Here is a 15,214-nt window from a genome sequence, read left to right as displayed (position 1 = left end):
AGCGATCAGGTATCCTTCTTTCCAACCAGCATGGCAATAAATTATCGAGAAACTGCCATCTTTTGGGAATATTGTAATCCCCTGGCTAATAATATGTAACATTATACATTTAGGTCAAGCCATCTTGGTGTGACTGAAAATCAGAAACGATGGCTTGTGGCTGGAATAGCACTCAACAAGATCCTCATACCACAGATACGTCCATTTGTGGAACAAGGCATCAACACTGAATACAACAAACTGAAGAAGAGCCACAATATTCATGGACAAAGTACATCTGGACGTCTTCAACGGTGGCCACCTACATGTAGAAAATTGTTGAAATATGAGAACATCAATGGAAATGATGTTCATGTCATATGTCGTGGAAAATTCAATTATTCTCTGTTTGACTGCCGAGTGATGTCTCATGTTGACTTTGCCAGGCTGTATGTTGAGAATTACATGGCCCACTTCACTGCCTTTGATGACCAATGTGATGCTTCAGCTGTGTTGACATTACTTGGTGTGGTGCCTGTATTCTCTGCGCCTGTACAAACGGCTGCAGGTGATGTCAGAATGGGGAGGAATGACTGGGCACACTGTGTCTTCGGCAAATGGGATCAAGTCAAGTATCAACAAAGTTTTATTGACATGGAACACCTAGTGAGAGCCATGGCTCTACCAGCTGCAGATGAAGGAAAACTTCTTGGAGAATTAAAAGACTGGGAAACTAAAGGTAATGTAAAGGGTGTTTCAAAGTTTGTTCTGATTTGTTTTCTTCATGATCATAACTTTTCATTATATATTTAAATGTCTACCTCTTTAAAAATTAGGTATATTGTCTTTGCTTATTTTTCATTCGATCATTCAAATTATTAGCAACCAGAATGCCTGCCTCTATTTTAGTGACATTTTCTAAGCGCCTAGGAGTAGGATGTGCGGGTTCCTTTACCGTTTCAAGAGTCACATTTTTCCATACAAAGTGTAGTTAACTTTTCAGCTCTTTCATCGTTTTGGGGGCTGGATCTTTGTACGTTGTCTCGTCAATTATACTCCATATGTTCTCAATGAGAGTGAGATCAGACGAGTTCACTGACCAGCGATGCTTGAGCCTCTCTATGGGTATTCCGAGCTTTCGTTGCATTTCTTTTGCAAAATCTTCAATTTTTTAAAGCAGATCTTCATTTTGTAGATGGAAATCATTGCCTGACAGTGTAATTGGTGTAAATCACAGCTGAAACGTTATCTCTCGGTTTAAATAACTGTATAAAATTGCGAAAAGCAAAATAAATTACTGCTCAAACAATATTAAACAAGGGAAATTAAAGGTCGTTTGGATTTCTTGGCAAGATTGTTCTGTTTGGTCAGTGTTTGATGTTATTTATGTCCTTTAGTTTCTTTTCAAGTTTTCTTTTATACAACCCCCCAAGCTTGAAGCTGGAACAGCAATCCTGTTTGAATCCTGTTCGGTTCCCACCCTGCTCAGAGTTTTTCTCTGTCCTTGTGTGGGCCCATTTCTGTCAGTGGGGCTGACGCTCACATGGTTCATATGGGATTGAAATCTAGCACTTCACATTACACTCTATTCCGTTAACTCTGTTTAAAATGTAAGTACTACATGGCCAACGTGTAGCACTTCCCTGTTTGAGAAAGGACTGATAAGGGTACTGCTTCAGTAGTACACCAAGTAATTAAATGTGCCTTTCCTTGCAATTCTTTCTCTGTGGCAACGAATTTCAGTCACTTCATTTTCGAGATATTTGCCGTGTTAACTTTCCAAGGAGGCCTCTACTTGCAGCTGGTCATTCTGTTGTTCTTGGGTTTCTGATTCTACAACCTCTGCAACTGCACAGGTAGACTGTTCACAGCCTCTCTATTTTTCAATGCTCCCGTTTTGTGCTGGAGTCCAGGTCTCTTGCAATTCTATCCGTGTGTTCAATGTTTGAATAAAATGATGAGAAAATAGAGGGCTGTGAACAGTCTACTGCACAGGCAGTTGCCGTTTTCTAGTTTATAATGTTAAGAATTTGTGATACACCATGTGTATTTTGAAATTGAATTATCTTTAATTTGTGGCCTTGTAATGGCCAGTTGGTTGAGCATGAGAAGAGATGAAGGATATTTTTCCGGTTATACACTGTATGCATTTTATTCTTTTTACTTTATATCTTAATGTTGGTCAGTAGTCCATCTTATTACCGGCATTTTTGAAATCTTCGCTTTAATCTTAAGATCTTAATTTTTTCAGCGGTAATGACCGCACCTTCGATTTCTTAAAAAATACCCATGGGCTCATCCTTGGCAAATTCTTTTGACGCGATGTCTGAGTTGCCCTACTTCCCTTTCTTGATTGATTTTCAAGCACAATTGGTTAAAACAAACGGTCGTCTGCTTCTTGGTTTGTCTTTGAAGCACTCTCTTTTCGACCTCTTGTTCACCCAGTGTTCCGTCTTGTTAAAAAATTTAGCGATTTCTTTGACTGAATGACCAGATGATCTTAATATGGCTCCTTGAGCTCTAGCATAAACAATGTCTGACTTCTGACTTTTTGTGACAGAGAAAACAGAAAGTTCAAGAAAAAAAAAACCAAAGAATAACAAGAAATTCGGGAAGGAACAGCATTCACAAAGGGCGGGAAAAAATGTTGGGAAAATGCATGTGTACACGTTTGCCACAAAAATGGAAACAAAGGCATCTACAGTGTAGTAGACAGTTAAAATTGCCTGTCATTTTAATTGATTCTCTACCTCAAGTTATTGAAAAGTTCTAACAAACAAAAGATTTGTTAAAAAAATTAACAACTGTAATCGGATGTCAGTAAACAAAGGTCTGATGGTGTGACTGTATGAATGATCAACATACAACCTTTACTACTGTAGATATTTTTCTTACTAAATTGCTACTTATCAGGTAGTTATAATATTATTGGCACTGATCAGTTCTAGTTTTGTTTTGTTGGCAGGAACGCATCTCTGCATGAATTCTTCCATAGACCCAGCCTTGTTACAACTGGTTCAACAAGGACTTCAGTCACTTCAAGATGATGTGAGGAACATGTCTGTAGAATTTGAGGAAGAGAAGAGAAAAGTCCAACATGAACTGAAAAATGTTGCAACATCTCTGGAAGCGGTGGAACAGAGGGTGCAAATGCTTGAAGACAGAATGGATCATTTTGAAGGTACATCTTAAGTAATGAATTGTTTTACAGTCAAACCTCTCCTCAACAGCCAACTTGGGTACTGTACAGGAGGTCCCATGTTTTAAGAGTCAATAAATCAATGAGTCATTGAGACTCACAGTCAATATAGCAGTAATTTATTGATTAAGCCTAAGCCCTCGTTTCAGTGATTAGGCCTAAACTGCACTAACTCATTGGCTCATTGACTCATAAAATTAATAGTGTACACTCACTGTACAGAGGTGGCCATTATATGGATGTAGGGGTGTAATCACCCTGTGAGCAGAGGCTCTGCCCTAATCGTGTCAACTCTTTGAAGCCGCCGCAGCCCGAACTTCTGGACTAGTCAATCTTGTTTTCTCTCATCAAACCGGTTTTTCCAGTGCGAGCGTCAATTTAGTGACAAAACTGATGGTTATAATTGAGCCCGCTGTACCATGCAAAACCAAGATGGCGGCGAGATCTGGCATATTGGGCTTGGGGTCGAGACTGCATCCTGGCAACATGCAGCGCATACTCAATAAAGATCTTACTTGATTCATGCAGAGTCTTTCTCGAGAACGCCAAAATCGAGCAAGCAAAAGAAAGGCTCTGCTAGCAGGGTGGGATGATATATTAGACCATCCTGTTTTTTTTTTTTTTTGTTTTTTTTTTCAGGGTTTTTTCATTTTTGTTTTTTTAAAAAATGCGTAATATAAATATGCAAAAAAATCAAAATATATCAACAAAACAGAAACCAAACAGAAACAGACCAACCATGTACTGTACAGGTCAAGTATCATGACCTTTTGCAATAAAAACTGGGTTATGGCTACCATTCATCAACCCTTGATTAACTGGCTGTTGTTGAGTGGTTCTTCCCTGGCAGTTGGGCTGGCTTCAGTGGTCATTGCCATTGTGAAGGGGTGGCCATTGTAGAGAGTTTAATATAAATCAAGTGAATGTATGGACTGTCCACTGTAACAGAAAAAAGTGGCCATTGTAAAGAGGAGACTGTTAGTGGGAGTTAGAATGTATGTATGGAATAATTAATAAATGTTGGAGAAAGCAATGGATGGAGCTAGGAACTTATGGTAAATTGATCCAACGTAATTAACTGACAACTGATCAAAATACTGCATGCAGAGCCGTGATGTGTACAAGTATGAACATAATAATTCTATACATTCTATAATTCTATTACATTAAATATAATTTGCCATACTAAACCTCCTACCAAAACAACACACATCTAAAGTAAACAACTGATGATCTGTCTCAACAAACCTCTCTGCCACCCCCATTACAAGAATTGAAAAAAAAAACACAAAAACTAAAAACAAATACCCAGGATGTGTGGGAGGGGCCAAAACCAATTATATGCAGTGTAAAACTGACTTAACATGAAACACAAAACTGTTTAATCTGATGCAAGGGCCTAGGGGTGTAGGTTGTGCAATTAATTGAAAGAGGGTAAATGAACTCTTGCATATATTTATGTGGTAATTTTACATGACTTGTTAAAAAGAAAACATGCAGAGTGAGACAAAAGAATATAATTATACTTGGCAAAGGTTTTTTTTTGTTTCTGTCATCGATAGTTGTATTGTTTCAAATAAAAAAAGGGAGTGTAATTTTGAACCAGTATATGAAAACTGTTAGTTGTCTGATAGGTTGCAAGTGTGCGTTTTGTGTCATGTTTACATTTTGTAACTTTTACGTGCAATACAGGGGCAGTAAACCAGAAGATAGAGAGACTTGACAGCAGTAAGCAGAGCACAGAAGACAAAGTAAATCTTCTTCAAGGTGATTATAGTAATTATTTCAATGAGATTTTTCTGTTGTAGTCTTTATAGAGAATTATAATGTCTTCATGACGTGAGAGAAATAGACATTGATCATGTTCTTACCCTTCCCACTCACACTCATCCATACCCTGCCCTAACAAGAAAAAGATTAGGACGAGTCTCTGTTCTCCTTGGTCTGGGTACCTCCTTGGTACATTTCGTAGTGTGATCTAATAGATGCCAGTTCACAAATCTTGCCACCACTGTGTGTAGTATTGTTGTGCAACCACATAACATTGGCATCCCATTCAGAGCCATATTTGGGGAACATTCATTGAAGTACTCAAAGAGTATACTATGACAGTCTGCTATTAATATTCAATCAAATAATAGCAAAGACAATTAAAAGTGCTCTGAAAAATGTAACGCCAGTGTGACATGATGAGGTCATTTCATGTTGCTTAGGAACTAAATTAACAAAAACTCAGTGAATCGCAAGCTCAATCCATTCTTGGATTGATTTATTTTATTATTCTTGGAGATGGGATTTTACCACCGACAGGTTTATTATTTCGTGGACTGTGATAGGGTTGAACATGAGTCTTTCAGTCCACAAGACAATCATGGATATCTTTGTTGTGTTCAGATCCAATTCAGATTACTTGGTTGGTAATAGCTAGGCCCATGAAATTTATTCACCTGATATTCGTTTGTGTGAGAATAATTTTGTTTTTTGCTGGGTACCCGCTTATAGAACCACTGGTAACCCAGGCTCAGTGTGTGTAGGTAAATATAGAGAACATATGAGGCGAAGTTTAGGTCTGGAAATTTGCAAGAAAATGGAAATAAAAATCGATAAAACTTACCATGTGGTGAGCTGTTGTTGTCTTTAATACGTACACGAAGTTTCGGGAAAAATGGTCCCCGTTCACCTTCCTTCATAGTATAGTGACAAGGTAGGAGACGGAAGCCAGCGTAGGAACTCCGATCGACCCAAAACAAGCACGATTTATTTCGTGAAAATCGAATCCAGTCGCTAAATAAACACGCCAGGCTCGTGGAACATGAATTTCTCTAAACCATGAATCCACTGAATCATCTCCAGGTAGCAACGCGAAGCCACCAGACTTCGTAAAACGTGTAAGTTAACCCGCTAAAATGGCGGCCGGAAAGCGTTGTACTCGCGAAGTGTCCAATTCAAAATGGCACTGAACTCTGGACGCCTGGTGACGAGTTAATAATTTCTGGAGGGAGGGGATTCTCAAATTGCTAAAAACAAAACTCACTAAGCAATCTGGGACTCCCCTCCCACCAGGGGGACAAATATTCCCCTCGTCACCAGGCGTCCCGATTTCAGTGCCATTTTGAATTGGACACTTCGCGAGTACAACGTTTTCTGGCCGCTATTTTAGCAGGTTAACTTACAAGTTTTACGGAGTCTGGTGGCTTCGCGTTGCTACCTGGGGATGCTTCAGTGGATTCATGGTTTAGAGAAATTCATGTTCTACAAGCCTGGCGTGGTTATTTAGCAACTGGATTCGATTTTCACGAAAGAAATCGTGCTTGTTTTGGGTCGATCGGAGTTCCTACGCTGGCTTCCGTCTCCTACCTTGTCACTAGGGACCTTAAGATCTACGACGGCGACGTCAACGAAAACGTCACCTCAAAATAAAACTTTGCTCTGTTATAAGTCTTTCGCGATTATTCCATCTCCTTCACGTCCTACAATATGGGCGAAGTATCCTAAAAATAAATTGGTACGAGCGATTTCAGAGTGAAAATAGAGAATGAAAGATTCTCTGTTGCATGCTCACGCTGTCGTCAAAACCTAAAATTTGGTGATTTCACGTCGTCGTCATGCAGAGAACCGCAAAAATATGAGCAATAATCCGTGCCGCACGTGCAGCACGATTATTTATGCTCTTTTAACCAATGATATCACTGTTTTGCGGCGTTGTCGTTGACGTCGTCGTCGTAGATCTTAAGCTCCCTACTATACTATGAAGGAAGGTGAACGGGGACCATTTTTCCCGAAACTTCGTGTACGCATTAAAACAACAGCTCATCACATGGTAAGTTTCATCGATTTTTATTTCCATTTTCTTGCAAATTTCCAGACCTAAACTTCGCCTCATATGTTCTCTATATTTACCTACACACAGTGGAAGACTTGACAAAATCCAATGAAACTGCAATGTGTCAAGACAAACCGAGACCTAATGCCATACAAACTCGTTGTTTAATTCAGTGCTATGCTCTAGAAAATGTATGTAGATCCCCCCCCCCCCCCCCAAAAAAAAAAAAAAAAAAAAAAAAACGGAAAGCCTAAACTGCAAAAGCAGACCTTGACACACATCAAAGAGCTACTACACACTTATTTTGCTGCATCATAAGATGAAAATTACTGGAAGTACATACGTCACTGCAAATCTAATCTTCCGTGTACCTTGCCAGAATAAACCACTTGTAGCGTAGAATTGTCACAAACTTACCAGTTGGCATGGGATTGTAGTACATACTCTTCAGGGTAACGGTAATCGAGCTTCATTTATTTCATCCATTGACAGTCTTCTTAAAGTCATTGACACTACCCTTAATTAAAGTTAGAATATCATGCATTACAATATCAACTGCCTCACATTAGATGCAGTTTCTCTGCTTGCTCAATAAGTTGCATCGTAAAGAGTGGTTGAGTTAGCTAACGGACGAACTAACGGACCTGTTTATCCTTGCTAGGCCGAAGTATTTTGTACGTGCTCTTTGTGTTTATTTTATTTATTGTGGGAACTGGACTTGTGTTTTTATTACGCTGTTATTTGTTTTTCTAGCGTGTCCAGAGAAACTTGTAGAGCTTATCAAACGAGACTACAAAGGTGCTGTTCTTTGTCCGTTTCCATGGTGCGAGGATGAGCTACAATTGGAACTGTCCAACATCTTTACAAGATTAAAAATCATCAGCAAGAAAAAAGAACGCGCGAGGCGAACGGACAACATCGTAAATATGACAGATGTCTTCGCACCACATAATGAATGCGACAAACCAAGAGTGGTGCTGATTGAGGGGGAGCCTGGAATGGGTAAAACCACTTACTGTCAGAAGCTTGCATATGATTGGTCCATGGCGGGAATTCCACCTGAAGCTTCGTTTCCCAAAGTGGAGATACTTCTTCTTCTGAAGTGCCGTGACATGAAGACTGCTGACATCGAGGAAGACATCAATGATCAGCTGCTACCACTCGATGCAGACAAGAAGGAGAAGGAAAACTTCTTCGAGTTCATTCGCCGTAATCAATCGAAAATCTTATTGGTTCTTGATGGATTGGATGAATTACGTCATCACATGTTGCAGGGTCTCCTACCCTTGATTAAAGGCAAAGTTTTTTCCAATGTGTATCTAATGTTGACAGCTCGACACAAGGCAGGAACGGAGGTACGGCGATACTGTGACACACTTTTAGAGATTGTCGGCTACACCTATGAAGATGCTGTAAGCTACATCAAGAAGTATTTCAGAAATCACGAGAATCCAAGCCTTGCAAAGAAGATGTTCAAGAAATTGAACTGGCGTCCGCAGCTGAGGGAATTGACTGCCAATCCACTTAACACAGCTTTGCTGTGCCTTGTTTTTGAAGATTCAGAAGGAAAGTTCCCTTCAAACAGAACCAAGTTGTATGACGAACTTGTTTCATGTGCTTTGAGGAGATATTGTGCAAAGAAGGAAGATTCTTTGTATAACAATGATCCCATTGAGGCATTTGCAGAACAGCTCAGTTTGCTAGGAAAGATGGCCCTTGAAGCTCTATTGAATGATCAGGCTTATTTCACTGTAGATGAGTTGAAATGCCAATCAGCCGAATTTCTAGAATTCGGTTTTCTTTCTCGAGAGGCTAGTGTGAGTAAAATCAGACCAAACCCGAGTTATTCATTTACCCATAAAACCTTTCAGGAATATTTTGCGGCGTTCCACTTAGCCCATCAACTGCTAAAAGGAGATAAAGAGGTCACCCTGCTAGCTCAGCTCAGTCCTGTTGACAAGTATTGGCAGGTGTGGAGATTTCTCATCACAGCGGTAGCAAGTAAGAGTGGTGATGTAGCAGATTTTCTCGTGTCGCGTCTTTGCGCTACCTTCTGCCCTGATAAACGATTGAGGATACGTTCGGCATGGAGTTGGGCAGAGGAGGAAGAAAGCGAGGAAGAAAGCGAGGAAGAAGAAGAAGATAGCGACAATAGCAGTGAGGATGATGTTTCCGACTACATGGGCTACGACGAGGAGGACGACGAAGAGGACGGCGAGGAGGCTTCCGTTTGTAATGATTCTTTTTCCTGGGAGTTGTATTCCGGACGTTCATCATTGCGCGATGAAATATCGGTGCGCGATTTTGTAATTGAAACATGTAACCTTATTGCTGATTGTGAAGGTGGGAGAAATGAACCAAAGGATTACCAGAAGAAGATGATACATACACTTGCAAGCTGCTTTGCTTTGTATAACGTGCTCGTCCCCTCGCGCGGTGTTTACAACATTCTCGTTCTCTGCGAATACCTGAAAGAAAATTCCGCACTGACAGAGTTGCTTTGGTACGCTAACTTGGATGAGTTAGCACTGGGAACAATTAAACATGTTCTTCAGACAAGTCAGTGCTTGGTGAGCTTACATCTACAGACTAAATTTAACAGCTTATCACTTACACCAGCTCTTCAGACGAATACCACGTTAACTCATCTGAATCTGCAATATTCCAGGATCCGTATTTCAGGAGCTAAAGCACTAGGAGAGGTTCTTCAATCAAATCGTACTTTGACACATTTGAATCTGCATGCTAATATCATAAGTCATATTGGAGCACAAGCTTTAGCAAAAGGCCTACAATCAAATAATGTGTTAAAGCATTTGGATCTATGCGAAAACTATATTGGCGACCAAGGAGCCGTAGCGCTTGCTCACGTTTTGGAGTCCAACCATACCTTAACCTATTTAGATGTGGGTCATTCTGCAGAAGGTTTTTTCCGGCTCTCCTTTTCTTTTGATGGCGTGCGTTCTGAGCCTATTGGTGAATCAGGGGCATTAGCAATAGCACATGCTCTCCAATCTAATTGTTCACTGACTTACTTAGATCTTCGGGGTATTAATGCCAATGATTCAGCGTCAGCAGCGCTTGGACAGGCACTCCAATCAAACTGCACTCTGACTCATTTTTATCTAAGGGGTATGTGGTATTCAACCAAAATTCACTTCGGCAATTCAGGAGCAGTAGCGTTTGCAAAGGCTCTTCAATCAAGTGGTATTCAGTTGACCCGTTTGGACTTGCGTAATACGTCGATCAACTCCTCAGTCGCTGTGGCGCTCGCAGAGGGTCTCAAGTCTAATCGTTCTCTTGAGCGTTTAGATTTAGGTGAAAACGAAATTGAATGTTCAGGAGCAGTAGCCCTGGCAAAGGCCCTGAAATCAAATCGTGCTTTGACGCATTTACAGCTGCGTTACAACCGCATCGGCGATTCAGGAGCCACAGAGTTTGCAGAAACTCTTCAAGATAATGATACTTTGACCTTTTTAGACTTGCGGTATAATCGGATTGGCAAGTTAGGAAAACAGAACCTTCAACAGATTCATCCGCGGACGAGTTGCACGCTTGAGTTTCACGAGCAAAGGCGGGAGACTTTAGCGGCAGCACTTTTCCAAGGGGAAAAGGGTTAAAGGGTAAAAGGTAACAGGTAAAGGGTTAGTATTTATCTTACAAAATTTAGCATTTTAATTTCCTTAATTTTCAACAACCTGGCCGGTGACTTAAGATGTACCACAAGCGATATTACCTTTTTGCTCTCATTTCGTCTTCGTCTTCGTTTTCGTCTTTCGAGTTCCTTGAAAGTTGTAACAAAACTCACATGTAGTTCAATTATACCCTCTAGGAGGTGACAAAAATTTAGTTACATTTACTGTAATCTAAAGAAGAACGCAAGTTATGAAGTAAAGACAGAAAGATTTTTGTGTGAGTGTCGTATAAGTGCTAAAACATACGCAATTTATATGGTCATTCGGAACTCACGAAGCAAATTAATGCAGTTTTTATTGCACAAATTCAAGTCAATTCCAAATTCACGTTAGATACTCTAGTAAAACCTCTGTCCGTCTCACTTGTCAGAAAAGGTTGCCAAAGAACACAACATAGTATACAACACAGATACAGTGGACCAGGCAGAGAACATTGCTTTCACTTCATCCCCTGTTCTCTCTGAAAAGTTTTCCTTACACAGAAAAATTAATTATGAGCACCAGATATTATTCGAGAAAAAAATGTCATTTCGAACACGGGTTGCTGCTCTAAACCTCGCCTGAGTGGGGCTTAGTTCACTTAATAGGCTAACTTAATCACTTCAAGAATAAACAAAGAGTGTGTTCGAGTAAACTTGGGGGTGCGTTTGATTGGAAACCCGTTTTCAAAATCGCGATCTTTCTGATTTTCATTCGAACACAAAATCCTAAAACGGATTTATTTTTGCGGATTTTATTAATTAATTGCACTCATTCTCGAGATTCCAATAGCGAATCCCTTTTGGATTTTGTGTTCAATTGCAATGCTGAACAATCCGAGTCTTAAGTTCTTCGTGCAGATTTTCGTAGCGAACGCATCCACAAAGTACAAGCGAGACAGAAAATACCAGTTTGCCGTTTTTGCGCCATTCGTGAGATTTGGTCTGCTGTGCTCTCCTACGTAGGGAACGCTTAATATTGCTTCCACAAAAAGATTAATCATGAACACAACAATTTCTTGGACCATGCAATCGAGTTCTCCACATTTCAACAGGGTGTAATAGGAATTAATGGCTGCGCCAAGCACTCCAGCAAGAAAAGGTTGGTTCAAAATATTACCCTGTACTCTTTACCCTTTTCCCTTTACCCTTGGAAAAGTGCTGCCACGACTTTAGTGGGCACGTTGCATTTAGTCAGTATGGTGTCTAATTTCCATGCTGATTGGAACTGAAATAACACGAAGAAAGTTTCAGCCACACGAGAAAGATATGAATCTGGTTTCGGATGGTTCGTTTTATTTGAAGAACAGCGATTTAGGCCTATGGTTTGCTTAATGAAAGGAACAGTCTAAAACCAGATTTTGATAATTATCTAATGTTGGTTTGCCTCTATCCGGTGGGAGATCGGATTCTGAAAGAGCGGTTGGTGACCGTTGGAAAGTCAGTGGTGGGGTGACAATCTTTCAGATCGCTGTGATGAAGACCCTCTTAAGATTCTGGCTTAGCGGTTCATTTCAGGTCCAGGTTAAGGACGATGCCTACTATTGTCATTGCGCATACGTTCTGCGCATCTCCAGATACTTGGATTTCCTATCGGCGATGCTTACTAATGCAAGGATATTTTTGCACGGTTTAAAACCATGCAGAGAAAGTAGATCTTCGTAAGTAGTCTTGGTATCCAAAAGAAAATTAAGGGTTAAGCATGCATTCTGTACAGATAATTGAGCTTCAATTTGAGAATGAACGCCATACATTGTTTTGTATATTAGAGCTTTTTACAAATATTGTTCATGAATTATCTTTGAAAAATGCGTGGTTAACCCCAAATTTTTTTGGATTTCAATAACACTTGTTAAGGTCTACCTTTCCTGCATAATCATAAATTACGACAAAAATACCTTCGGATTAGTAGACACCGTCCTTAACTTGTTCATAATTGTAGAGAAAGCAGTTGGGTTTTTAGCGGGTTGTTTTTTTTTAATATTCTTATAAATGAAGCAGTCATATTTGCAGTTGGTTGCACAACATAATCAGTGTTTTGTACTGACAATGTGTTTTAGCATGCTACAACCATTTTCGGCAAATTGCTTTTAGAGTGGAGATTTAGGTTGCGCTCGATTGACTTTAGTCTGGGAAAAGAAGAAATACAATACCCCCGACGATTCGTTTGATTGAGTCGCTATTCTGATTCCGGAAATGTGTTCCAAGAACTCTGCTCTAGTGACGCCACTTCTTGGTGTTGCGGCCTTTTCAAAGCAACCAAAAAAGTTCAAGATTAGGCCCAGGCGCTTTCTTAATATGTATTACTAGTTTCGTAACGAAATTGTATTTACCGTAGAGGTTTTTATTATGTTTTGTCATACGGAGTCAGATTTTGTACATAGTTACCTTCTTATGTACTTATTGACTGAGTGGGAGAGCCGAACGGAAAAATATTTGGCCCGATGTCATGGCGTATGGACCGAGCACCAAATGTTTTCCTGTCCTGTCCGACCTAAACTCAGTCAATAAGCATTTTATCATATGGGCTCTTTACACTATTCAGGAGCACTCAGAAGTTTGGACAAAATAAGCAACAAAAATTTACACAGACAGTTTATCAAATACGGTTTTTTGCATTTGCTTTTCTGGCTGTAAATAACTTGGATGTGTAAGGGCCGATTTACACGATGCGATTTTGTCGCATGCGACAAGCTCACGACAGGCCTACGACAGGACTTACGATTGTCGCAGCGTTTTAAAACATGTTTTAAAATGCTACGACATTATTTCTGACGTACACAACAATCGTAAATCATGTCGTGGGCTTGTCGTAAGCCGTTGTCGCATGCGACAAAGTCGTACCGTGTAAATCGGCCCTAAAAGTGACGGAACAGTGCGTGTTCCCAGCAGGACCGCACGGCTTTTTCCGGCCCTGCTCGCGCAAATGCGTACGGCCCTCGTACGGGCAGTTTCCCAATAGTTTTACAATAAAAGCGCGCGGGGTCCCGTACGGGCCATATGATAAATACATCTTATTGGATGGTTTAACATATAATACGCGCGGATATTTTGCGAGTTGCGCGGTATTTTTCCGAGCCCCGCACGGGCGGGGAAAAATACGAGCAATGAGCTAAATGTCCGCGCGTATTATATGTTTAACCATCGAATAAGTGATATATTATTCCATTACAAAAAAGGTGTTATTTTGCTTCAATTTTATTTGGTAAGTGTGTTTTGAAAAAAAAAAGCATCATCTGTCCTTCAGGGCGCGTACGAACGATGTAAACAGCACAAAAAGTTAGCCAAAGATTTTTATTTTGATTCGATAAACAAAATGACGAGTGACAAGCGATGACAAGCTCAGTTCTCAGGCTTTGCATCGTGTTGAAAGCAACTTCTTTCATTGAAAAACTCCCGTTCCGTCCGTATTTGCTATGTTGTAAACCGGTCAAATCGGGACATCACAGTGTATTACCGTCTCCTATTTTGCGCGTTCTCTTGAGCAAATATGGTAAAATGGCGTAGTAGTGGAATAATAATGGTCCTTATTTACCGTCTATCTTCAGTTATTCAATGCTTTTCCCCCGGAAAAAAAAAAGACATCATACTACCCCACTAACTCCCATAACGGCCGCCTCTACAACGGCCACTTACCCCTGACCTCAAGGTCGCCTTTGTGGAGTAGCCTCCTACGCATACGCTCTTAGATTGCGTGACGAGGCCTAAACGAGAGCCTTGAATAGTGTCATAGTTTTTACTCTCTGTATTGTACTGTGATTCTGGATTCCGGATTCCGGGTTTTAGGGTTGCCCTGCTAAAACCCGACATTTGACCTCAGGTTTGACCTCAGATTTCTTTAAAGCCTGTTGAGATATTACCGAGTGTAGATGTTAAGTTACTCAGTAAACAACCCTAGGGAGTGCAGTGACGATCGATAAATCTTTAAAAAAACTGATCAAGATCCAAGCGAAAGGAACAAATAATTACCCACGTTTTCTCCCCTTTAGTACGTTCGCCTTTTCAAAGCGCGACGTTTCGTGTCCGTCAACATGGTCTTTTGAAGGTTCCGCCACATTTTAAACCCGCTTATATGTAATTTTTTTCTTTAGATCATGCAAATAAGACGATTTGCAACGTGTACACAGTGCCGAAGGCAGGACTTTTTATTTTCAGATAATTAATGGTAATAGGTAACAATATTTAGCTCTATTTTCTATTTTGTTTTGAAAATAGCATGTTACCATTTCTGCTTGTGAGAGCTAACCATAAATAGGCTTCCTAAATTCTCTTCACACTAACTGTACAACTCTTCATACTAACTAGTAAGCTACGACGGTATGTAATTTAGCCTGAGGTGCACTTTGGTCAGCCTATGTTCAGTAAGCTCTCAGTAATATCAATTTTGCACAACTATTGTACTCACAGCAAGCCAATAGACCTTATTCACGATAGCCGCCATATTGGATTTGCCTTTATCATGCAAATTAGCTACACACTTCAGAGGGGGCAAACAACTCAAGTTCTAGAGGTTATAACGAACATCTTAGCCACACAGGTG

The 15,214-nt window shown here is 40.3% G+C and overlaps 1 protein-coding gene across 3 annotated transcripts in view; it reads left to right on the top strand.

The window, feature by feature from the left end:
* Positions 1 to 13,278, top strand: part of LOC137996635 (NLR family CARD domain-containing protein 3-like) — a 23,240-nt gene extending 9,962 nt beyond the window's left edge. For all 3 annotated transcript variants that reach the window (XM_068842144.1, XM_068842142.1, XM_068842143.1), the window contains 4 exons: positions 114 to 718; positions 2,945 to 3,160; positions 4,871 to 4,945; positions 7,755 to 13,278. In XM_068842144.1, the coding sequence (XP_068698245.1) occupies positions 114 to 718; positions 2,945 to 3,160; positions 4,871 to 4,945; positions 7,755 to 10,621 (3,763 nt within the window). In that variant the 3' untranslated portion in view covers positions 10,622 to 13,278. The remainder of the gene's footprint in view (positions 1 to 113; positions 719 to 2,944; positions 3,161 to 4,870; positions 4,946 to 7,754) is intronic.
* The last annotated feature ends 1,936 nt before the right edge of the window (positions 13,279 to 15,214 follow it).

This window comes from Montipora foliosa, chromosome 3 (genome assembly GCF_036669935.1).
Source record: "Montipora foliosa isolate CH-2021 chromosome 3, ASM3666993v2, whole genome shotgun sequence".
Lineage (NCBI taxonomy): Eukaryota > Metazoa > Cnidaria > Anthozoa > Scleractinia > Acroporidae > Montipora > Montipora foliosa.
Note: the sequence above shows the minus strand (reverse complement) of the source record. Positions and strands in the feature narration are given on the sequence as shown.